Raw genomic sequence first — 26,750 nt, forward strand, 5'->3', positions numbered from 1 at the left:
GGGTTTTGTGCGCAACCCTTTTCCGAGTAAGGGACCATGATAAGCAGCGAGTGGGTTTTGCTAAGTTGCAAATTTGGGCTAACTAATGTTCTTGTTTATTTTAAAGCAGTGATACAAGATTCATGGTGGAGCTTGTCCACCACATGGACAAATTCATTTTGTGATGTGAATTACAATAACAGCAGACGATGGACAAATCCAATACGGTGTCTGGAATTTGAACCTTGCTAACCCAAACTTTGAGCCACCACTTCAGTTGAAAATGCTAAACGGGCAAGCCCTAATTTACCAAAATGTCAAACTATTCATGCTGCCTGTAAATTGTGATACTTCAATCTTCCACAACCACAGGAAGAGAGCAGATCCGGCTGTCAAACCACACAGTGTCGCTGCCAAGAAGACCACTGCCAAAAAGACCACTGCCAAAGATAAGGTCCCTCCGATGAAGGCCACTGCCAAAGGTAAGGTCCCTCCGAAGAAGGCCTCAGTTTCAGCACCCTGTGAGTTGCATTTTGAAAAGGTGGCGTTTATTGCTGTAATCACACAGATTGCTTATGCAATTGGATATTTTTCATTTTAAACACTGATTGTTATTTTGTTAAAAGGTCTTATTATTCAACCTCGGAGTAGGTTGGTACCATACAGGTGAAGTGTGCACGGCCCTCCATTGTGAGGACTTGCTGTGACACTCACCAATCCAACCAAGGTAGGTGGAGCTCTTTATCCTTGGAAGGCAGTCTACCTAGAAGGAAACTGATTGCAAATCCCCCTGCTGCCTTGTAGGGTACGTCTCTTTAGACAAAGGCTAGGTCCACAGCTGATTCTGTGGTGGCGTCAGGAAGGGCATCCGGCCACAAAAAAAACATGCCTTTTGGCAAAGCGGCCATTAGGTGAATCACGGCTAAAGCCACGGTCCCATAGAGCCTGCGTTGGTATACGATGGCCCACAATCACTCTGAACAAGTCGACATGAACTGATGATGATGAAGTGATGGCTGATGGCTGGGGTTTATATACCCCCAAAGTAGCTACCCCCAAAGTAGCTATGAGGACGCAGGATCATCCTCGCAGGATTGGCGTACGATATCGTACGTGTCGTACGACGGTCTACGATTGTAGGATCGTGGACCATCGTAGACCATCTTTTGAACATTTCAAAAGATGATTTTCCAACCTACGATGGCCACAAAATCGTACGTCGACGCAGGATGGGCTCCACGATCCTACCATCGTATACCAACGCAGGCTCTATGGGACCATGGCTTTACACATACAAGCATGGAAACAGCCTTAAAACTATGATGATGATGATTGTCAACCTGGAAGGTACTTCCCCATCTCATGGGTTTTAGGTTGTTTCGGTGTATTTCTCTGAAATAACCTCAGTGAGTCCGGGTGTCCGGGTGTCAAGCCGTCCGTCGGTACGTACGTCAATATTTGACAAAAACGTGTTCTCGCAAACTACCCGCCTGATATGGACTAAATTTGTGTTGATGCATCAGGACAGTAAGGTCTCATGGGGGTTATGCTCCTCATCTGGATGTGCCCCCTATGCGGTGGTTTTAGGGGGTTTTGCTCCAAATATTGGTATTTCATTCAAAAATCTTATCAGAAACCACCAGACCAAACTCCTACAAGGCATCCGGACCATGCCCTGCACTAACATTAAGTTGTGCTCCTCATGGTCGTTTCTATCCTGGAAAGGAGGCCACGGGCCCTCTCCCCGAAACCCTTATTTTCACTAAAACATATTCTCCACAACTACCTGAGCGATCCATTCCAAATTTAGTACAGTGCATCAGGGCAAATTCAGATAATTTATTTTTAAAATCTTCCCAGTGTTGTTCACAGTATTATTTGGGAAATTATTTTTTTGCATTTCTCAGCTATCATTATTTTTAGATCTCTTTAGTTCCATTTTGAGTCTGATTGATGTAATGAATATTAAAGTACCCTGATAAATCCTCAATTCATGGCACCAATGGGTACAATGCATAAGTCAACACAATAGATATGTGATTATGAACCTGGATTCCCAGCATCATGAGCATGATCCAACAAGCTTCGTTGGTTCATCTTGTCATATGGCTGTTGTGGTGAAAGTTTTTAACTTCTATAATAGTGTGGTGTTGGCAGAACTACAGCACCTCTTACCTGCACGTTGGAAATACTCTCAAATTCAACTTTTGAAACTATGCTTTGATTTCAAGCAGGCTATCCACACCAGTCCTGATCATTAAAACTCGCTCCAATGGTTTCCTTGCTTATTTACTTATTTGTATTTACTTATTTTTCTGTTTAATTTATGTATTTGATTTCCCCCCTATTTGGAGGTCCATTGTTCACAATATGTATTCTGAAGAGAAAGTGACACAATCTTTAAACTGACTGTGTAAATACGACAAAATTGCAGCATCTGAACCATGTTTGTGGGTTTTGATGCTGGAAGTCCATTGTGTGCTACAGCTCACGCTCATGTAGTGGACAGTGATGAAGAGGACTTTCCAGCCTTGCAGAAACCTGCAAAGAAGTCTCGGGCAGCCACAAGTGAAAAGAAAACGTCTGTGGCAGCCAAAAAAGGTACGAGATGTGAGATGACGTTAGCAGGGTAGGCCTGGATCGGGTCCTACGTTGTTTGCTTTGCCATTGTTAGCGAAGTAGTAATGACGACATGATGGATGTTTATGGTACAAGCACATTTTTGTAGACATTTCCTTCATGCACATAGAGGTCTTATTATATTCACCCAATCAAAGTAGTAACCCAAAGTGCCCCGATTCACCAAAATGAGCTTTGTTTTACCCTACAGACATTAAAGATTCCAAACAGCCGAGCATCATGAGTGCCTTGACTAAGAGCAAAGGCAAAACGACATCCGCAAAGGCTAGTGGTGAGTTGAGATGAATCTTTTGTTACTAGTGTCACGTTAGATAGAGATCCTCAGTCATCTGTCAAGCTGATTCTTGAAAAAAAAGTTTAAAATGCTGTTGGCCAAGTAAATATTAATTTGAACAATCAAATGCTGTTACAAATTACACCGCAGTGGTCATTAAATGAGTCGGTCACAAAGGCAAATGTTATGGGGAGGACTGAAGTCTCAACAAACACTCTCGACCTACCCCAGATAAATTGATACCATTTTTAAAGCAACTAGGCCTCGCCTATAATCCCGATGGGAGGGTTATTGTGCTTTCAAGTTTTGATATTATTTGTAATACATATTCCCCAAGATGTAATTTAAATGGTATACCATTAAGCAATCAAGATCATAACAAACAACCAACTCCCCAAGGTGTCAAAAAAGGCTTTTGGTGTAGATTTTGGTGATCCGTTTGTGTTTTGTCTGTGTGCGAAGTTTTGACACTGAGGATGAGGACAAGCAGGTCATCTCATTCGTCTCCTCTCACCGTTCTCATCGAACGGACAGGACAACACAGTGTCGTGTTTCATTTATTTATCCCATTTTTGTCTCAACATGGGATTGCTTGGCATTTATTACTTATGAGGTTCCACATCAAAGGTGTTATTTTAAATGTCAGATAGTCATATGACTTTTTCATACACAAGGTCTAGGCTTGTGGAAGAGCTAGCTAGGAGGACACAAGAAACATAGGGAACAGCAGATGGGAAATGCCAATACTAGGATGGAGGGTGGACTTTTTTTCACTAATGTCCCAACTATGAAGTGGCTTGCTTGGTGTGTACCGTTAGCAAGCAGCTTTCTATCGCTTGCCAAGTGAGGCATTCTGTATCAACTGCTCTGCTCGTCTTGGCACTTGTCAAACGAAGTGAAGTCACCGGAGGCATTATGTTTTTGGGTTGTCTGCCCAGGCGTCTGTCCTTCTGTGATATGTTTGTTTTTGTTACCGAGATAACTTAAGAAAAGCTGATCTAAGTCAAACTTGGTACTATTTTGTATAATGATGTAAAGATTAACTGATTACATTATGGTGTCAAGAGGTCAAAGGTCCCGTTGGATAAAAAATTGTTACTGTGCCAACTTGTGAAAGTGATAGGATTTTAACCAAACTTGGTATAAATATATATTATGATGTAAATATGAACTGTTTACATTATAGGATCAAGAGGTCAGAAGTCCCATTGGGTAAAAATTCTGTTACTGCGTTAATTTGTGAACCAGTGATTGGATTTTGAACAAACTTAGTACAATAAACTCGTTAGATTTTGGCGTCAGTGTCAAGTCAGGTAAAAATTTGATACTCGAGTACAGCTATAGGAATTTAAATCAAACTTGGTACAAATATGTGTAATCATGTGGACGAAGGCATACATGGCGATGTCGAAGAGTGCTGTTCTGGTTCCATTATTATCACCCAGGCCTAGTCTGCATCTAAAGTGGTTTAAATGTTTGTGTTAATTTCTGTGCTGGTTTCATTTTGAAGTGTGGAGATGCCCATCAGCGAGCGGTACCTTGTATTCCGCTGTGACCGCATGTGTGGGTAATGTTTTAATTGCAGCCGGTGCAGGGAAGCGGAAGATGCATGTGAGTTCAGACAGCGACGACTCCCTCGACCTTTCAGCCTCACCACCTCGTATAAAGGTTCGTTTTGTGCATTGAAACCAGAGTTATTGTTTAAATAACCTGCGTGTACCCCGTGCCGTTGTGCACCAATTGCAATGTAACCGAGTGCCGCCTCGTACAGTGCGTCCTGCAGAAATCTGATGCGGCCTCTGCTGAGATTCGTCCTGCCCGAAAACGCAAGCAGATGAAGTACTTTGATTCCGATGATGATGACAGTTCATGTACATGATTCTTTTATCCGCTTTAGAGACGCTTGTCTTTCGTTGTTGAACTTGATTCTTCACTTTCTTTTAATATCCTGAAAATATAATTTCGTTCAGTGTATAAAAATGTTGTGGTTTAGCTCTTACACCTTTTGCAGTTGGGCAATGTTGAAATAAAAAAACGTTTTTCAAGTTGTTATTCCTGAAGCTTATTATATGGAATGAAATCCAAACTGAATTCTTCTTTTGTATTCAAAACAACTTGCTGTTAAAAAAAAAAAAGTACAGCAATTTACTTGGTTTTTGCTCTGGTTACACTGATATTAGAGCAGAATGCAAACGTCCTTCAAATGTATCAAAAAGTGTGGAATACTTGCTGAGGATACAGTGCAGTTATAGCATAACATGCAAAAAGCTGGAAAGTGAGGTCTGCAAACGGTTTGATGGAAAACACTCGCTATGCTCATCTTGACAACACCGAAATAGTCCATTCTTGTAGCGTTTGGGTGCACCCGACAAAAGATGATTCAAACGATATTTTTGACAAAAGTAAAGTGACTTCAGGAGGAATTGCTTAAAGTTAGTTTGATAAGGTTTACTTTAACGATGTACCCAGCCACCGCTTGACTGCGGGGGAGGGGAATGGGGGAGAGGAGGGGGTGGAGCGATGCCAAATCTGTGCTCGCCCATCCATTGTCCATCACAAGCAGTCTCTTGGTCTTCACAAATGAGTCCTTTGAGTTCTCCTAGCCGGCCGAGTCGGCCCGGTGTCGGAGGGAGCTGCGGCGCCGGTCCCACCATCAGTTACTGATAACGGTCGCAGATTGCACCACTGGCATGGTAGGAGCTGCCAAACTACCAGGCTTCCGGCAGTCTGGTGACTCCTTTCCAGCACCACAGCCCCCGCTTGCTGACTTTTCAGAATCCCCCACTACTCCTGGCTCTGGCCCGTCTGAGTTTTCCAGCATTTCCCGAATCAATGGAGGCATCGAACCTGGGATCTCCATCTTGAGCGTAATAACTCGTTCAGCCCCTGTAATCAAAATAATGACCAATTACTGCACTGCAGTCCCAAGAAGGAAGCTCGACATAAAACGTACGTATACACACACACACACACACACACACACACACACACACACACACACACACACACACACACACACACACACACACATATACAGTCACGTGAAAAAGTAAGTACACCCCATGTAAAGTTTTGACTTTTTCAACATACAGCTATTTGATCTTCATTTCAACAATATTGATAGATAAAGGTGATATAATATAACAAATATGAAACATTTACATTTTGTAGTCCATTGTATAATTTAAATAAACATAAATGCAAATTTCGCATGTGGAAAAAGTAAGTACACCCCTACATTTATCACCACTTCAAATACCTAAAATTAGAATCAGGTGCACCAGCTCAGGTGCAAATGCTTAGAACATCGTTAGAGAGGATCTTGGAGGAACCTGTCTTATTTAAACCTCAGACATTTAGTTTGGTTTTCTCTTTGTTGTTGAAGTGTGCGGCGTCACCATGCCTAGATCAAGAGCTCTCTGAGGCCTTCAGAACGAAGGTTATAGATGCCTACGAGTCTGGGAAGGGATTTTAAAATCTCCAAACAATTTGAAATCGATCATTCGACTGTCCAGAAGATCAGCTACAAGTGGAGAACATTCAAAACAACTGCCAACTTGTTCAGGCCAGGCCGCCCCAGCAAGTTCAGCCTGAGGGCAGACCGCAAGATGCTGAAAGAAGTCTCTAAGAACCCCAGAATGTCATCACGGGACCTACAGGTAGCTCTTGCCACTGTTGATGTCAAAGTGCACGAGTCTACCATTAGAAAGAGGCTGCACAAATTTGATCTACATTGGAGGTGTGCCAAGAGGAAACCGTTGCTGTCCAGAAAGAACACCTGGGCAAGACTAAAGTTTGCTAATGAACACCTAGGCAAAGACCAGCAATTCTGGAACAATGTGCTCTGGACAGATGAGTCAAAGGTCGAGCTATTTGGCCACAGTACCAGAAGACATGTTTGGCGAAAACCAAAGACAGCATTTGACCACAAGAACCTGATACCAACTGTAAAGCATGGTGGTGGAAATATTATGGTTTGGGGCAGCTTTTCTGCATCAGGGCCTGGGAAGCTCACCATCATATAATCCACTATGAATTCTTCATTGTACCAGAGGGTGCTTGAGGATAATGTGAGGCCATCTGGGGATTTGAAACGAGCTGTGCATGCAAGAAACCCCTCAAACCGCACAACTGAAAGAATTCTGCATGGAGGAGTGGGCAAAAATTTCTCCCAGTCGATGTCAGAGACTGGTAGACGGTTATAAGAAACACCTACTTGAGGTTGTTTCTGCCAAAGGGGGCAATACCACCTATTAGAGGCAAGGGTGTACTTACTTTTTCCACATGCGAAATTTGCATTTATGTTTATTTAAATTATACAATGGATGACACAATGTAAATGTTTCATGATATTTGTTATATTATATCACCTTTATCTATCAATATTGTTGAAATGAAGATCAAATAGCTGTATGTTGAAAAAGTCAAAACTTTACATGGGGTGTACTTACTTTTTCACGTGACTGTATATATATATATATATATATATATATATAATGTACATACATACACATGAATGTACATGTATTAATTATGTACTTGTAACTACTTGCAAAAGCTATTTTATTCGAAGTTATAACCTTAACTTATAAGCAATTGATTGATTTCCCAACTGCCCAGATCATCAACTGGGCATTGTTTTTCATCGAGGTTTCGCTCCTTTCAGCCCACACACCTCTCCAAACGGCGGATCCACAACCCTGGCTGCAGGGTCACATCAGTCGATTACTCAACATCAATGGACCCACACCACAACCTTAAATAGACTCCCATTAGCATTTGACCTTTGATTTGTCAGATATTACTTAAGTAAAGCGTTTATCCCAGCACTTCCTCCAAAGCAGTCTTTGTTATGCGATTGGGACATAAATTATAGGATGTCAAGGAATAACTAATGGCATAATCTCAGATTCCAGCAACTGGCAGTCTCTGCCTCACAAGTTGCTCATATAAATCAGGATTGTGCATTCCTGATACAACCCTAGCTTAAAGCGACCTGGAATGTACTCCACCAGGCTTATATATAATGAGCACTTTCACACAAAAGCATGAAATTCACTTTTTGAGTCCCATCTATATACCACCTATAAATGCAAGTTGAGTGATTGTGTGTGTGAATGTGGTAAATGTCGTAATCACAGCACCTCATTGACATTTAAGTTATTAGATCTGGACAGTGCATGTGGATGTCGACAAACATCGACATTCACATAATTTTGAGTTGTGCATTCTTGGGTCTAGGTTGCACACGGGTGGTGTAAAGGCTCAGTCGCTGGTTCGCACACCTACCAGAACCATAAAATAATATAACCACACAAACTACTCGGTCAATTCCATCCAATGTATAATTACCTTTTCATCGAGTTACTTTACCAAGAAACCTTAACAGTTTGACTTGTGCTGTCTAAGGACATTCCTAGCAAACTCTCGAGAGCTTAAATATTCCACTATATTGGGAACAAATTCCCTTATAAACAAACAGCCTGGTGGAACCAGGTTATCTGTTAGAGAGCCTACCCATCGCTTGGCTGATGGGCCAATTAGTCGTCCTGTTGCCAAAATTAATTTACCCATGGAACAGTGCTTTAACCTCTGTTGCCCAGGTAAAAAAGGGAATTGTAATACCTTCTGCCATTACCACCCTGTGGCACTACATGGTACACATTTACATCGAGAATTTATGGCCATTGATAAATTTATGCCCCCTACGCCTGATTCTTCCCCACCCCCACACACACCTGCATGAGGCCATGGCCACATAGCCTATGTTACCCCCCACACAACGTTTTATTGTACTCTGAGTCTGGAGTTTGTAACTTAAAAGATGTGGCTGTGCATAGAACATATACAGAGACAGAGATTATTTTGCCTTTTATAGGTATCGGTACCTTTGGCACTGATTCCCCGCAGATCTGTTATCTTCATTAACAGTTTGGGAAACATGTGAGGTTTGTCGGGCCTCCTCCAACGCATGTACAGTTTGAGCGCTTCCAGCAGCGGTTCCTGCAGCCGGTCCACTCGGTCTGGCTCTTCGAGATCTTGCCGGTCTGCAGAGACCACCACACTAGTACTGTGTGTGGATTGGCAAGGATTTTAACGATTTACTTGAACATGCCATGTAATTTACTAGGAAAGGGATGGAGGTAGCTAGATGGGCGTGAGGTTTGGGGAGAAGACAAAGGGTGGAGGGAGGGTCCGATTCCACTATATATTTTGCATAATAAATGGTCCCAGAGTTTTAAACAAAGGTGTGCTATTACCACGATCAGAGGAACATACCACCACAAATGAGGCAGATGGCGCTGAGCAATCCGGCCTCGGTGTCATTCATCTGCAGCGGTAAAAGCTGAGTTGCAAAAGCGAACACTAGGTCGGTGAGGGGACCGAAGCCTGCGTTGTGCATCTGAGTGCGGTTCAGGGTCAGCCCATCCGAGAACGTCATGGTATCTTTTTCAGGTGTGTAACGGGTGCAGATTCTTAAAATCTGTGGAGAGACGAGGTGGTTATGCACATGTACCTTTTAACTTTCCACGAGTTCTGTAAGCAGACTGCAATCACCTGACACCTGTTTTGCCTCCAGTTCTGCAGGTTCTTGTTGGCTGGTGTTTGTTGTGAAAAACATCACAAATTGTACTCGAGAAATACGTGTTCCAAAAATGTCGTAAAACTAGGTCGACAAAACTGATCATTTCAACTTTAACCTTTATTTGGAGCTGCAAGCCCTATTTTCCATAAACACATGTTGAGAATGGCCAACACTAAAAACAAAACAACCATCATGGAGGAGTTCTGCTTATTATTGCGTTTAAGCTATTGTCCTGTCACCGGCGATTTTTACATTCATTTTTACTCCCGAGGCGACCTGCAGAATATGGCGGTTATGAGCGTGCGTGAGATGGAGGCTTAGACGTTTACCTGAACGGAACACACAGGTTTATACCGAAACCATAACAAATAAAATGCAACAATAATGATTTTAATGAAAACTAGAACTGCCACTTTAAAACTGTTGGCAGTGATGACCGGTTTACTCGCACCCACTTTTGATACAACCCCACTTTTCATGCAACCCCACTTTTGATACAACGCCACTTTTGATTCAACCCCACTTTCATTGGGCATGCTTTGACACAACCCCCTGGGGTACAACCCCGATAAACACACACACACACACACACACATCCCCCCCCCCCCCCACACACACACACACACACACACACACCCTCCACACATACACACACACATATCCACCCCCCCCCCCCACACCCACACACACATCCCCCCCCCACACACACACACATATCCACCCTCCCCCCCCCACACACACACACACACACACATCCCCCCCCCCCCCCCACATACACACTCACACATCCCCCCACACACACACACATTCCCTCTACCACCACCTCCCCCCCCCCCCCCCCCACATACACACTCACACAAACACATGCACACATCCCCCCCACCCCCCACCCCCAACACACACACACACACACACCCACACACACACATCCCCCCTCCCCCCACATGCACACCCCTCCACACATATACACACACACACACACACCTCCACACATACACACACACACACATCCAACCCCCCCTCCTCCACACGCACACCCAACCCCCCCCCCCCCCCCACATACACACATATCCACACCCACACACACACACAACACATCCCCATGTGCATACACACACACATCCCCCCACACACACACACACACACACACACACAATTCTCCCTCCTCCACATGCACACCCCAACACACTCCAACCTCCACACACACACACATATCCACCCACCCACCCACCCATCCACCCCCCCCCCCCCATTCGCACACCCCAACCCCCCCCCATTCGCATACCCCAACCCCCCCCCCCCCCCCCCCCCCACACACACACATATCCCCCCCACCCACACACACACACACACACAGGCATCCACACATATATATATATATACACACACAAACACCCCCACACCCCTCCCCCCACACGCACACCCCTCCACACAAACACACACACATCCCCCCCACCCCATCCATTAAAAAAAATATTTTCGTTTAACGATATCTGCCACCCGTGGAAGAACGTCATGCCGTGGCATGACGTCATCCGTGGCCCGTGCTGTATGTCAGCGTAAGAACGAAGTATCCCGTCGATCGAACTTGGTCAAATTTTTCATGATTGTCACAAAATTTGTTGTGGTATATTGTTAACTCATCCGAGGCAATACGACCATCGAAATCCGATTTGAAATCGGAGCCAAATTGGCGCCGTAAGGTCTGCCTGCACGCATGGATATTTTACCTGAGGAAGAATTCACTTTGGAAATGCGATCCATTTAAAATGTTAGATTTTGAATAACTTCGTCATTTTCAATCGGATTTCCACCAAATAAAGGTCACCATTCCTTGCAGATACCTCTCTTTCTCCTTAAAATTGAGGACAGGATGAACTTCAGAGCGAGAAATAAGCCGAGGCGGCAGAGTTTTACAATGTTATTTTCCAATGTGAATGACAATATCGTGTAGTTTTACGAAACTTCATCACAATTTGCCCAGATTTGTTGCATTCGAATGTTAACACCCTCTAGCGACTGCCAAATCCGAAGACAATTTAATTTTGAGCTACCCTTAGCTCGTGAGGTGGTTATGTCACATGGCCTGGTCAAAAAAAAGTGTTGTGGTTCTTCGTCTTCAGGCAATAACAACTTCTAGTTTCCAGACCGTACATCCAATCATCTTGAGATTTTGCACACTTGTTACGCTTCATGACTTCTACTACAGTATGAAGTTTCACGTCAATCAATAAAGCGATTCAAGAGATATCATTTAAAAAATTTTTTGTTTGTTTAATTAACGATATCTGCCAAACCACGTGACCTATCGCAAATTCTAAAATGACATTTTAGTAGACTGACATGCTTGAACAGATCTATGAATTTTCTCCTCGATTGGATCAAAATGAGGGAGGAGCTAGGTTTTAAAGGTTCATGCTTGAAAACATCATAACTCTGAAACCATGTGTCGGATGATGTCGTGCTCGCTGACTTTTTTGTTCGTCACGGGTATGCGATTCTGCTTGCAAAGTTTGGCCTCGATCTGTTCAGCCGTTGCAGAGAAAAAGGGGTTTTCGTGTTTTCACGAAAAACAATATGGCGGCTGAACCACGTGACCTGCGACGTCAATAATTACCATTAAAATATTCTACAGACCGAGTCCCTCCTATGGTGAAAATTTTTTATCTCAATCGGCCCTATTATTGCAGAGAAAATGTTTTTTAAAGGAAATTAAAACTTAAAATGGCAATAGCACTGGGAGACGTGGCCTGGAAGGACAAAATGGTGTGTTTCTTCTTCTTTCAACAATAAAGACTTATAGCTTCGAGACGGTACATCCAATCATCTTGAAATTTTGCACACTTGTTCCCCTTGATGAGAGCGACATTGCATTAAAAATTCAAGTCGATCCATGCAGTGGTTCAAGAGTTACAAGCTTTTTAAAATTTAACTTCCATTATTTATTGCGGCCAAACCATGTGACTTATCAAACGTCTCAAGTAACGATGAAACATCCCCCCATGAGGAACATTTTGTGTAAAGTTTCCACTCGATATCTCCACAAATTATGGAGGCGATTCCATTTCTAATTTGAGCTTAAAACGTCATAACTCTGAAACCATGTGTCGGATGACGTCGTGCTCGTTCAGCCGTTGCGGAGAAAAGGGTTTTTTTGTGTTTTTTCACGGAAAACAAGATGGCGGCCGAACCATGTGACGTATGACTTCGAAAATTTTTGCATTCTGAGTTTTTTTTAACTAAGCATCTGGGGAAAAAATCCATTTTCAGGGGAGAAAATTTTTTTGTTTGACGAATTCTTACCTCTTAACGTTAGCATTTTTAATATACTCGATACCACATGTCTTTTGTTCCCATTGAAGAGTTCTTTAGAATGAGCCATTCCTCAAATTTTTCCATTGAGCCATTGCGGAGATACAGAGGGGAAAAGTTGAATTTGTTTTTACAAGATGGCGCCCACACCACGTGACCTATGACGTCATAATTAGCATGAAAAAAATTCTCGGAGCCGAGACGATCATTTGATGAAAATTTCCTGTCAATCCGACCAGCGGTTGCTGAGAACATTAATTATGAAGTTTTCGGAGGTGCAAAATAGGGCGGAAGAATAATAAGAAAAACTCTAGCAGTAATAATAGGTTTCTCTCCATTTCATGGAGAGTAACCTAATAAGAAAAACTCTAGCAGTAATAATAGGTTACTCTCCATTTCATGGAGAGTAAACCTAATAAGCCAAGGAATAGAATGAATGCTGAGGTAAACTAAAATTCTCCACTGTGAGGTACCTCCACGCAGTCTCGAACAAGGACATGCAGGGGAATGAATATAAAATAAAATCCCTTTTTAGTGCACTTAGCTCGTCCAACCAGTTTGTTTGGTGAGGTCGGCGGTGCAAGGTGACAACGGCTGACGAAAGGCCTGCGCACGTCGAAGCGTTCAAAATGGCGGCGGCACTGTGCATCGAAAATGCCCAGGCGTGAAGCAGCAAGAGTCAAGGCGGCCTCCTTCGATCCTCTACCATCAAGTGCAACGCGGACCCCAGCTCCTTCGTGAGCCAAAATGTGGCCCGCCTCTGTCGAGATGCTGCCGGCGCAGCAAAAGCTCCACGCTCCTTCAAAAGCGCACACAAATCCCAGTACACCAAACGCACCAACAATGGCGAGCTTCTTGTTGGTGGCAAGAGAGGAAAAAAAGAAGAAGCGCACTCTCCTGCTTCACTTCTGAGAGCCAATCATATGCCTCTTAGTTCGCCCCACCCACATCCCAAAGTCGAATCACGTCCCTCGGGGCGTGGCCTCTGCTTTTCTTGACCGCCCATTTCTCCGCCCCTCGTTGGCGGGCTTTCGCCTATTAGGTCTTTTAGAGGTGGGGCTTAGTCCGATGGCTCTTCCTGGCTTCTTGCCAGCGTGGTTGTCATTTAATGGTGGCTTTCATGGCCGGCTGTGGTAAATGCAATTTAAAGGTGGTACAAAAACGTAAGGGATAGATCACAGGGGTGAAATCACGCACTGGGGAAAACTAACCTTAATCCCTACACTAATTAGCATGTCTTCACACCCCCCCTCCCACCTCCCCCATGTCAAGAACATTTAAACAACCTTAAGTTACAGTTTCCCTACTTACTGTACATCGAGATTTCTCCTGCATGTCACACAATCTATGGTACAATTATACAGTGCTACCTTTCCTATGGGATCCTTTCACCTACCCCTCAGAAACGTAACACTATTTTGGTAGTTTACATCTCGAGGATGCAGTTGTACACCACCCCAATCATTTGTGAAGATGGTATTTGTTAGCTGTAATTTTACCGTACTACCTGTTTGGAAAAGCATGATTGCTGCTCAATTGTTTATCACCCCTCAGCCCTCATCCCAGTTGAAGCTATGCAGATGCTCTTATTATTAGGTTATTCCTGAAACAACGTACCAGGATGTCGAGGCAGGCAGCTTTCAGCAGCGTGATCTGGTCTGCAATCGAAAGACCCACAAAGCCAGGCAGGTGTTTGGCAAATTCAACAATCTTGACGATGCATTTGGTGGCCAGTTCGCTGAACTTGTCCCACAGACCTCAGATCCAACTGTACCCGATGCTCTGTGTTCGAGTGCTGGGATTTTCATGGGGGATACACAATGCAAGCAACGTCCTTTCAAGCATGCGTTTGGAATCTTGGCTAAAGTAGATTGCGCGATTGAGCTCATTTCTAAATCGGACATCGCGATCGTAATGATGAGCCCTAAACCCAGGGGGTATAGTCACAAGTCATAAAAGGTACAATCATAAAGGCTAGGCACAGTCATAAGAGAGGAAATTATTTGTGAGGGTGACAGATTCCCGTTTCAGACACATACCAGGTGTTGTGAGCACACGTCTGTGCACTGTGGAAACTTGGCAATTTGCCCAAATTTAAATCTTGTGAGGAAAACCAAATTCTCGGAACAAAAGGAAATCTACACGTACTAAGAAACGTGGGTCTTTCGAAAATCGGGGACATCCATCTCCAATGCATTTGTCTTCCGCTACCCCAGTTCATTTTTTCGACTAATTTTGAAGCAAGTGTTATATAACCTGAGTCAGATAAAGAAAAGTACATTTGCATTTGAGAGGTGAGGAGGGAAAATCATCCTCCTTTCAAAAAGCAGGGAATTCAAGCGGAACTGAAGAAACGTAGTTTGGAGGCATCTTCCTTCCATTCATTGACGCCTGCTTGATGCTGTCTCTAAAATAAGTCACTGACATTGGAGAGCTATTTTGTCCAAGGATTCCAAAACCAAAAGATAAAGGTAAAATTGGAATTGTTTCATCGCAAATATAACTGGCTATTCATCCAAAGCTCCTTTGAAATTGCTATTCTGTACCACCGGTGTCACACACAGTGACACAGTGACACCCAGTGACACTCTGCTTTGCTTCGACCCTGCGTGCAGTCAAAGTTCCAAGGTGAACGTGTCAACCGTGCAGAGATTGACATGCTGCACAAGTAACCTTGATTGTGAAAAAAGGCAACAACGAGATGTCTCAGCCTTGGCCAAAAGGCCCTGTCTGATCATGGCACGTAAATTTGAGCAGGAAGAGAACTTCAAACGGGCACATCTCGTACGGCCAGACAAATCAGAGATTGCCCAGGTCACCGATACAGGTATACGAGGTGTACGAGTCCAGGTGCAGAACCCTAAATAATCCAGAGATGCGTCTCGGTGTGGAACCCTCACCAATCAAAGGTATACAACTCCCAGTTTGGAACCCTTATCAATCTAGAGATACAAGTCCAGGTACAGAACCCTCACACAGATTCACTGCTGATGCAGTGCCACCTGTAGGTTGGAGAAGGAATTTGGATTTTTCTAGGGTGCTAGAGATAGCTCGCCTACTCTGCGAAGGACACAGTGAAATCTGTAAAGTACACCAACTAATGCCAGCAGACAGGACGCCAGTCTAACGTCCATCTGAGGGACACTGATTAACCACTGCCCGTGAAACACCAGGATGACAGTTTATAGCTGGGCTGAGAGTTGAACCCAGGTTAGACAGTCTAGAGGGGAGCATGCGTACCTCTCGAGTCTAGATATCGGCTGTTGCCAACCAATCCAGAGATACAAGTCCAGGTATTGAACCTTCACCATTCACCAATGAAGGGATATACGTCTGTGTGGAACCATCAATCCGTGGATACAAGTAACCCACATACCCAAGCGCTATTTTACGAATCATTCTGACCTTGTCATTTTGTCCAATTTCGTCATCGTCGAAGTAGAAGCTCATGAGGGAGGAAGTGAGGTTAATACCCTATTGTTAGTGGTGGGAAACAAGTAGGCCAAAAATAAACAAGGTTAGTGAGTGGAAAAAATCGACGGTATGGGCATGGTGTCTGATATAAGATGGTTTTGAGCCAATAACTTGAAGGGCTACAGAAAGAGGAATAATATTGTGGAAGTACCTATCTCTATCATCCTGGGGTTGGAGGTGATGGCCAAAGGAGTCAAGGATAGCAGAAAGATTACATTTGTGGAGTTTCACCATGTGTGTGTTAATGGAGAAGTGCGAGGGACTTGTTTGGACAGTGTGGTACACTACTCACCATGGTGTACTTTCCGAGCTGATAGAGAGAAGGGAACGTCTCCTCGTGAGCTTTCCGCACTTTCTCCACGAGTTCTTCCATCTCAGGTGTCAGTGATCCATTCTCCATGCACTCCAACTTGAGTGTGTCCTTCTTCTTTTTATTCCTGTCATTGCGTACCGCTGCAGATACGCACAGTCCCACCTTTCCATCATGTTTTCGATTTTGCGACACCGTTCATGCTGCTTCAGACCGTAAAGGAGGGTTTACCGTGGGAGTTGTTGTATGCAGATGATCTGGTGTTGATTGCGGAAAGTATGGATGGACTGAAGGAAAAGATGAACACGTGGAAGGAATGTATGGAGACAAAAGGTCTGAAGGTGAATATGGGAAAGACGAAGGTGATGACAAGTGGTAAAGCATGTGGTGAGGTGGAAAGAACTGGGAAGTGGCCGTGTGTTGTGTGCAGGAAGGGTGTCGGAGTGAACTCCATTCAATGTACAATGTGCGCTGAGTGGGTTCATCAAAAATGTAGTGGTCTGAGAGGGTCATTAACCAGTGTGGCAGCTACATTCAAATGTAAGGTGTGCACGGAGGGAGCTGCAGATGGAGGAAATGTTGAGTTGGATCTTGGAGACGGCGTGAAGCTGGAAGGTGTGAAAACATTTTGCTACCTCGGAGACATGCTGAATGGAGAAGGTGGATCAGACTCGGCAACGGTTGCTAGAGTGAGATGTGCATGGAAGAAGTTTCGGTAACTGAGTGGTGTGCTGATGAGGAGGGGAGTGTCGTTGAAGCTGAAGGGAAAGGTGTATGCTGCATGTGTGAGAAGTGTTATGATTTATGGGAGCGAGACATGGGTCATGAATGTAGAGCAGCAACGAAGGCTGGAAAGGGTGGAAATGCGAATGGTTCGGTGGATGTGCGGAGTGTCATTGAGAGAGAGGAAGACAAATGATGAATTGCGAAAGATGATGGGAATAGAGCCTGTGATTGATGCTGTGAAGAGGAACAGGTTGAGATGGTTTGGTCATGTGTTGAGGAAGGATGAAAGTGACTGGTTGAGAAGAGTGATGGAAACGAATGTAGAAGGAAGTAGAGGATGGGGAAGACCGAGAAAGACTTGGCTAAAGATGGTGGAAGAAGAAATGCGGGCAAGGGGGTTAACAAGGAGAGATGCAGAAAATAGGGCAAAATGGAGAAGATTGTCATGGGGACCGCAAGGCTAACCCCCGCTCCAGCAGGGAAAATGGCCTTAAAAAGAATGTTGTTGTTGTTGTAGTTCATGCTGCTTCTCCCCTCTGCCCATCTTCCTTCCCACTCCCCACTAGCAAATCATTAAACACAAAGGTAACAGTTGTTTTAACTTACACTCCTTGGACATTCCCACTTCAAAGCATTTCTGAAGACGGCAGGACTGACAGCGGTTGCGTGTCACTTTGTTTATGACGCAGAATTTCTCACGATGGCACGTGTATGACATGTTTTTCTGGATGCTTCTGCGGAAAAATCCCTGTACACACACACAGCGAAAACAGCACAAAGGCGAGTAAGGGGCGACCGACATATGTACACAATGATGCGGGATCATTCAAACCAATGGACCCACGTCCAGAGATGGGTATCTCAATGATGCGGGATCAATCAAACCAATGGACCCACATCCAGAGATGGGTATCTCAATGATGCGGGATCATTCAAACCAATGGACCCACGTCCAGAGATGGGTATCTCAATGATGCGGATCAATCAAACCAATGGACCCACATCCAGAGATGGGTATCTCAATGATGCGGCATCATTCAAACCAATGGACCCACGTCCAGAGATGGGTATCTCAATGATGCGGGATCAATCAAACCGATGTAACCTGCATCTGGCTGGTTTGGCCCACATTTTCACCTCCAACCCTGCTGACCCGCCGAGGTTGTAATAATTTGACTTCCAATGAACCTTTTGTCCAGGCAAAAAGTCAGCATCACGCAACAGCCAATCAGAATGATTCTTTCGTAAACATTGTGCAACAGCCAATCAGAATGGGGCTTACAGGAAACCTGCAAACGTTTAATGCCTCTGTACGATTGACACAACATATCATCCCTAGATTTATTTATTCGGTTTTTCCCATCGTCATGACTTCTTTTTCTTTTTTGCTCATAAATTACTACAATTGTTGTTCCCTTCATAGTCTAGTAGGAAGACTAGGTCCACCTGCACCCCCCGGAGATATACTTCTAATCAGTGTTTCTAGATTGGAAAAAATGTGTAGAAAATGACTAGCTATGGCCCCAAGCTGAAAAAATGTCCCACATACCATTTTTATGCAAATTACTGCTGCCATTATCAAAAAAAGACTAGGTCCCCCTGCACCCCCCGGAGATATACTTCTAATCAGTGTTTCTAGATTGGAAAAAATGTGTAGAAAATGACTAGCTATGGCCCCAAGCTGAAAAAATGTCCCACATACCATTTTTATGCAAATTACTGCTGCCATTATCAAAAAAAGACTAGGTCCCCCTGCACCCCCCGGAGATATACTGAAACTGGCAGTGACTGGTGATTGAAATGCGGTGCCTTTTTGTGTTTCAGGTCGAGGTACGTGAACTCCCCACGATCTACAGCAACCAGGAAGAGACTGATACCAGGGTGGTTCTGTACCTCCATCATGCTGCTACCATCGGATACAAGAACGCTGTAGTCAGAACACCGGACACAGACATCCTCCTGATCCTGCTCCACCATGCCCACAACATCAAGCTGACGGTGTACCTGGATACAGGGTCAGGGAAGCATCGCCAACTTGTCAACGTCTCTGAGCTGGCAGAATCCCTGGGAGAGGACTACTGTGCCACTCTCCTGGGGTACTATGTGTTCAGCGGAGAAGACTGCACCAGTGCCTTCAAAGGGAAGGGAAAAGTCGGGCCCTTGAAAAAGCTGGAGAAGAATCCCAGGTTTCACAGGGCATTCGGTGAATTTCACAGGGTATTTAGAAAAATAAAACTTTGTGTTAACGTCTGTGTAGACGGACCTTAATATGAGTCTATTATTTCGTAAAACTGTGATTATTTTGTAAATAAAGCACTAATTAGCATACTAGTATACCATAGACACATGTAATCATGTTATGAATAGTTCTATCATGATCTATGCCCTTCAAAACATGGGTCTAGACACCTTCATTTTTCAATTATCTGCAATATTGGCTGAGATATGTCAAAAATCGTTTTTTTGATAATGGCAGCAGTAATTTGCATAAAAATGGTATGTGGGACATTTTTTCAGCTTGGGGCCATAGCTAGTCATTTTCTACACATTTTTTCCAATCTAGAAACACTGATTAGAAGTATATCTCCAGGGGGTGCAGGGGGACCTAGTCTTTTTTTGATAATGGCAGCAGTAATTTGCATAAAAATGGTATGTGGGACATTTTTTCAGCTTGGGGCCATAGCTAGTCATTTTCTACACATTTTTTCCAATCTAGAAACACTGATTAGAAGTATATCTCCGGGGGGTGCAGGGGGACCTAGTCTTCCTACTAGACTATCAAGACTCCTCTCCAAAACACAATATTGAGCAAGTGAAAATAACTGCAACCAAATGGGTACTGCTGATTCGGATGAATTGTGTAGATACCTTGTGACAGTCAGATTCCTCTACTTCGAAAGAATAGAGCTTTAACAATAGTCATAGTCCACTATATGTATAGTTCTGTTTACTTCTTTATTAAATAATTAATTTCTAGATTCGAGAAGAACTGTGTGATTTGAGGGTTTTATTTGCCTCCGGTTGTCATTGATTGTTTTCGGGTTCTCCGCCTGGCTGTCCGTCCGTGCGTCCGTGATAGGTCTTCGTTACCGCAATAACTCGACAACGGCTGAAGGGATTTAAGTCAAACTTGGTGCAAGTATATATAATGGGGTAAAGATGAACTCATTCGATTAGGTTTTGGTGTGACGAGGTCAAAGGTCAGAGGTCATGCTAATACCCTCATAGGTCAGAGTGTATTATCATCTCATCTGATCTGAAGTGGAATCTTCACATTCGCAATATTGTCACCAGGGAAAATGGAAAGTTGTTTATGTTGAAGATGTTCAAAAAGTTTAACTTAGCTGTGGAAGATTTGCTTGCCATTCACAAAGGTTATGTTATATCACTTTTGGAGTACGCTATTCCAGTTTGGAATGCCGGTCTCGCAATCCGCCAAAGTAATGAACTGGTACAGGTTCTGAAAAGGGCGCTCCGAATCATTCTAGGACAATCATACATGATTTGAGATCAGGCCCTTCAGTGTTGTGATATCCCATCCCTGAAACAACGTAGGTTTGAAATTTGTCTGAGATTTGTAGGCCAATTGCTAACATCTAATGTGTTTAGTCTTTGGCTTCCAGACCTCAGGTCCCATCCCTGAAACAACGTAGGTTTGAAATTTGTCTGAGATTTGTAGGCCAATTGCTAACATCTAATGAGTTTGGTCTTTTGCTTCCAGACCTCAGGTCCCATCCCTGAAACAACGTAGGTTTGAAATTTGTCTGAGATTTGTAGGCCAATTGCTAACATCTAATGAGTTTTGTCTTTGGCTTCCAGACGTCAGGTCCCATCCCTGAAACAACGTAGGTTTGAAATTTGTCTGAGATTTGTCGGCCAATTGCTAACATCTAATGAGTTTCGTCTTTTGCTTCCAGACCTCAGCGTCCCATCCCTGAAACAACGTAAGTTTGAAATTTGTCTGAGATTTGTCGGCCAATTGCTAAGATCTAATGAGTTTAGTCTTTTGCTTCCAGACCTCAGGTCCCATCCCTGAAACAACGTAGGTTTGAAATTTGTCTGAGATTTGTCGGCCAATTGCTAACATCTAATGAGTTTAGTCTTTGGCTTCCAGACCTCAGGTCCCATCCCTGAAACAACGTAGGTTTGAAATTTGTCTGAGATTTGTAGGCCAATTGCTAACATCTAATGAGTTTAGTCTTTGGCTTCCAGACCTCAGGTCCCATCGCTGAAACAACGTAGGTTTGAAATTTGTCTGAGATTTGTAGGCCAATTGCTAACATCTAATGAGTTTAGTCTTTTGCTTCCAGACCTCAGGTCCCATCCCTGAAACAACGTAGGTTTGAAATTTGTCTGAGATTTGTCGGCCAATTGCTAACATCTAATGAGTTTAGTCTTTGGCTTCCAGACCTCAGGTCCCATCCCTGAAACAACGTAGGTTTGAAATTTGTCTGAGATTTGTAGGCCAATTGCTAACTTCTAATGAGTTTAGTCTTTGGCTTCCAGACCTCAGGTCCCATCGCTGAAACAACGTAGGTTTGAAATTTGTCTGAGATTTGTAGGCCAATTGCTAACATCTAATGAGTTTTGACATCGGCTTCCAGACCTCAGGTAGGAGAGGACACAATACTCTCTTCGGAATTCATCTCAACTCTCACAAATCACATGTAAAACCCAAAGGTACAAAAACAGTGCCATACCATACTTTACATTTCTTAATGAATAATAGACATTGTACTCCCTTTTTATTAACAGTCTTCTTCTAATATTTTTAAAGTGGACCATAAGTACCTGCATATCTTTACTCCCGCCAGGGATTAATGCATTCGATCGTGTCCGTGTGTGTGTGTGTTCGTGTGTTTGTGAACAAGATATCTGGAAAAGTTCTGAACGGATTTGGATGAAAGTTGGTGGGATGATTGCCCTTGGGATAAGGAAGAATTGATTAGTTTTTGGTGAAGCTCAGGATATTATTCCCGATCCAGGAATTTTTTGAAGGATTTTTTTACTATTGGAAGATAGGGCTCATTTTTTTAACATTATCTTCTATATATTCTATATTTAACATTGTGATATGAAAATAGTTTTCATATTTGTTGTAAATGTAGTTTAAACTCGTGGTTATGCGTTAGAGCGGTGTATTTTGTTAGCAGCGTCGTCTTCAAGGTTCTTTTTTTTTTTCGAATAAAGATATTCTGTCATTTAAAACTACCAAAGTGTGTAATGTGTATTCCGTTTCCCCGTTTCATAAAATGTATCTGAAATGTTCTTTATTTATTTTTTTCGAATAAAGACATATTCTGTCATTTTAAAACCACCAAAGTGTGTATTCGGTTTCCCCGTTTCATAAAATGTATCGGTTGATACGTATAATGCTTTAAAAGTTTTTTTTTTTTTTTTTTTTTTTTAACCTCAGAAGAGATATCAACATTTACCTCAGCGAATGTCAATCGCGGTGTCAGTATTTGATGAACTTATAAAGACTTAGGTGAGTTATAAGTGTGACAAGCATGTGCACGGGATTCTTCCCAGAAGAATGAGTGGTCGCATTAGCTTGGACGACTTAAAATGAGCGAGTTTTGTTTTGACGTTTGGGCCAGTTTTACATGTTGTATCCCTAAGGAATGAAACGAACGTTTTGTCTGGCTTACAATTTTATTTGAAATCACACATACCTCAAAATACACTCACTTATATAGAATTGAACGCTGAATCCGAAAATGTAGGTGAAATTGCCTTGTTTTTTTTTTAACATTATCTTCTATATGTTCTATATATATATATATATATCTGTGCAGTGTCTGTCTTGTGTTGTCACTGAACTACTCCCTCAAACTTTTGTGAAATCGTACTATTCCAACACGACCCACAGCGGGAGTATGCGCTCTACTGAGTGGCGTTCTAGTTTTAATAGCATTCTGCTGATTCTGACGCATCTATTCTCTAATCCTTCCCCTATTTTTTGCTGTATTTACACTCCTTTCGTTTATCCTGCCTCATGCTCATGTTATTTTATAATGAAATTTGTTTGCATTTCTTGTCATACCTCAGTATGTGCAGATGTCAAGTCGTACTGGTGTAACTTCTTTTTAAATGGTTTACACTGTCACACTAATGTAGATGCTTTATCCTTTTTGACTTGCAGTAATCAAATCTATTTGTCATGTTTGTCTGTCCTTTGTTATAATGCCCTATTTTCAACATGTTTATTAGTACACAATTTAATTATATTACAATGCACTATTTTGCTGCCATTTCTGTTTCCTCTATGTTTGAATGTTTATGATCGGTTGAATAAAACCATTTACTATTACTCATGTTAGGTAAAAACTCTGCTACCGTGATAACTTGTAAACCAGTGATGGGATTTTGACCAAAGTTGGTATAAGTATGGATTATGAGGAAAAGATGAACTGATTTGATTTTGGGTGTGAGGTCAAAGGTCAGAGTCTGTAATCTTGTATATAAAGCTGAGTTTTTGTCTGTGGGTGGATCAGAAGCGCCGTGCATTCTACAGGCCACGCCTCCCCCTCGCCCCAACGTCACAAGCACTGCCCATCACAAGCACTGACACAATTAGTATGTCAACATACTAATACTAATTGTATGTTGACAATTAGTATGTTAACATACTAATACTAACATACTAATTGAAAGTATACCGTGGCTCGACGGCTACCAACCTTGGCATACACGGATTACACGACACTGCTGGTGACCCCCTTCAGTCGTAAAAGCTGATGTGCCGTTACACCTCTAGACCACCACGGATTGCAAAAATATTTTGCATGTGTTGTAACAACATGAAATGGAACACTTTTAGCACCCAGACAGAAAATGTGCTGGAAATGTGTATTTTGATGCACCCAAGGGGAGGTAGTCTAGAATTTTGTGCAAAATCTGTGAAATTTAATGTTCTTATTAAAAGTGCCATTTCCTTATTTCAGAGCATTGTGTAAGAAGACCATGAAACGTTTCTTCACGAAGAAGAAGGAAAGTGGAGCTGAAGGACGGAAGAGACGAAAGTTGGAGACGGAGGAAGCCAACAAGTCGAGCAAGTTCTTCATGCCCTTCTTTGAAAAGCCCAGAACAAGTTGTTCGACACGTTCCATGGAGTCGCCTGCACCTACTACAAGTTTGTTAGAATCCGAAGGTGGATCAAATACAAATGCATCACAAGCCAAGGAGGAAGTCTAGGCAGATAAATCCGAGTATGACGAGATTAAAAGTGAGGCTGCCAGAGAGAACGTGGACATGACAGGAGGGGAAGACGATGGTGGTGGTGGTGATGTTGAGTTTATTGACGAGATTTTACCTGACGAGATTGAACCTGACGACACTGAACCTGACGACACTGAACCTGACGACACTGAACCTAGTGAACTGGATGGTGTCGAAGAGCCTCGAACTGTCATACCAGAGGTGATTGAACAGCATGACATTGGACTTCTGAAGTTCGACAAGGATACTGGAAAAGCAATTCTGCCTGACGCGTTGAGAACAGAAATAATAAAACTGTCTTCGAAGTATTTCCAGAACAGTGAGCGTGAGGGGCCTTTCCTACCAACAAATAACCGCTCAATGAACAAAACTTGGTTCAAGAGGAAATTGGGAAATGGTTGTGGTGAGGAAGTGACTTGCTCATGGCTGGTCTATTCCCCTTCTAAAAAGTCTGCATCTTGTATCTGTTGTCTTCTCTATTCCTGGTCAGACCATCAATCCTCATTGGAGCAGGAAAGTGGATTCAACCAGTGGTCAGTGAGTCACTCGAACAAGGACTCAGTCTGTCAAGAATGGAATATTGAAGTTGAAAGATGTCAGAGACGAAAGAAACGAATGGCTGATGAGAATTCGAGAGACGCTAGGTTAACAGCCAAGGAGGAAATGGAAAGAGTCATGAAGGGAACACTCGAGAAATGGATGAAAGTGGACTCTACCTCTCCCCTTCACAGAGAAATGGATGAAAGGTTCGCTCGTTTGCACGACACTGACGCCAAGTTTGGGTTCCTTCTCGATGTCGAGGGACTGTGTTACGGCGCCGACAGTAACGACCTAAAGAAGAAGTGCGAAAATTTGGGCGAATTGTACAGCTCTGATGTTGATGGACAGAAGCTATATGAAGAAATTTTGGATTGCAGAATGTTGCTATCAAGTCGGGCCAACATGAAAATATCAAGACCTGAAGAGCTTCTCGAATTTATTGTTCTGTATGGAGATCACAGCGTCTTCCCCAATCTTCGCATTGCTATTCAGATAATGCTAACCATCGCAGTTTCCATCGCCAGCTGTGAGAGATCATTCAGCAAGTTAAAACTAATACTTTCGTATTTGAGAGCCTCCATGGGTCAAGGCAGACTCTGTGATCTTGCTCTGCTGAGTGTAGAAAGAGAAGAAACTGAAAAAACTGACTTTGAGCACATCATAGATCAATTTGCATCAGTGAAAGCAAGGAAGGTGCAGTTGTAATTTTCATGTAGTGCCATAATTTGTTAATTGAAAGATTAACGAGCTTGACTTGTATTTTTGAGCTGATTTTATGGTAAAGTTATCTAAAAGATGGGTGTCAGATGTTTGGACTGGGGCGCAATTTCAGTGCTTGCCATAGGCGCTATTTTCCGTAGATACGCCCCTGGGTGTACATGTGAAGACTGAACAATGTGTATTGTATCATTTAAATAAAGATACCATATTCAGGAAAAAATTCATTGCATCTCATGCAGAGGAAGTGAAATGCCTGTGTGCTTAGTCAGGAGGCCGAGGAAATAAAAAAAATAAACTGTCCTTTTGTCGGCATTTTGTATGTATACTGTATGCTATTGAGATGTCCAGCGATGTGTTGACTTCCCAACCAGCTAGCCAGCGCTTGCCAAGCCAGCCATTCCTTAACAACCACTTCGTTTGAGTGCTAGCTTGAGTGTTTCAGCCACTTGGCTTTCATGGTGATACAGTGGCTCGGTACTCTGTTGGGACATCCCAGGTGTTAAGAAGGCAAAATAAATTAGAGGATTAAAAGCAATTGGACAATCACAATGGCTGAGAGGTCTGCACATGCTCTAAGCCGTCCAGCCAGGGTTTGAATCCCGACTCACCTATAAACTGTCATAACAGTGTTTCACAGTCAGGGTGATTCATCAACGTGTGTGCTGTCCTTCAGATGGACTTAAAACTGGGCGTCACATCTGCTGGATTTTCAACCCCCAACCCCCTCTCGCCTTCATTCTTCGCTCCCTTCCTCACCCTCTCTCTCTCTCCCTCCTCTCTACCTCTCCCCTCCCCATCCTCTCTCCCCTAACTATCCTCCTTCCTCTCTCTTCCCTTCCCCACCTCACCCTCACTCTCTCTTTCCCATGCTCACACTCCCCTCCTCACACCTCCTCTCCCTTAACATTTGTACAATATAGTGACATGTGGTGAGGCTTCGCTCTAACGGCCTCCTTTCTCCTCCTCCC

At 43.2% G+C, this 26,750-nt stretch overlaps 2 protein-coding genes across 3 annotated transcripts in view; one reads left to right on the plus strand and one right to left on the minus strand.

Moving 5' to 3' along the window:
* The window catches only part of LOC137413006 (DNA topoisomerase 2-alpha), a 97,432-nt gene extending 92,494 nt beyond the window's left edge, over positions 1–4,938 (plus strand). Inside the window, exons 35-39 of one of the 2 annotated variants that reach the window (XM_078781948.1) lie at positions 352–461; positions 2,467–2,580; positions 2,810–2,890; positions 4,479–4,561; positions 4,665–4,938. In XM_078781948.1, the coding sequence (XP_078638074.1) occupies positions 352–461; positions 2,467–2,580; positions 2,810–2,890; positions 4,479–4,561; positions 4,665–4,772 (496 nt within the window). In that variant the 3' untranslated portion in view covers positions 4,773–4,938. Of the gene's footprint in view, positions 1–351; positions 462–2,466; positions 2,581–2,807; positions 2,891–4,478; positions 4,562–4,664 lie in introns of those variants that run through there. The other variant, XR_010981593.2, reaches the window with a different exon arrangement.
* Positions 4,939–4,980: 42 nt separating this feature from the next.
* Positions 4,981–26,750, minus strand: part of LOC137431378 (retinoic acid receptor beta) — a 51,791-nt gene continuing 30,021 nt past the window's right edge. The window contains 7 exon segments of the mRNA XM_068122638.2: positions 4,981–5,779; positions 8,782–8,940; positions 9,173–9,377; positions 14,409–14,549; positions 14,551–14,586; positions 16,558–16,718; positions 17,908–18,049. Of these exon segments, the coding sequence (XP_067978739.2) occupies positions 5,547–5,779; positions 8,782–8,940; positions 9,173–9,377; positions 14,409–14,549; positions 14,551–14,586; positions 16,558–16,718; positions 17,908–18,049 (1,077 nt within the window). The 3' untranslated portion in view covers positions 4,981–5,546.

The sequence above is a fragment of the Myxine glutinosa genome, chromosome 7 (assembly GCF_964187855.1).
Source record: "Myxine glutinosa chromosome 7, kmMyxGlut1.1, whole genome shotgun sequence".
Taxonomy (NCBI): Eukaryota; Metazoa; Chordata; class Myxini; order Myxiniformes; family Myxinidae; genus Myxine; species Myxine glutinosa.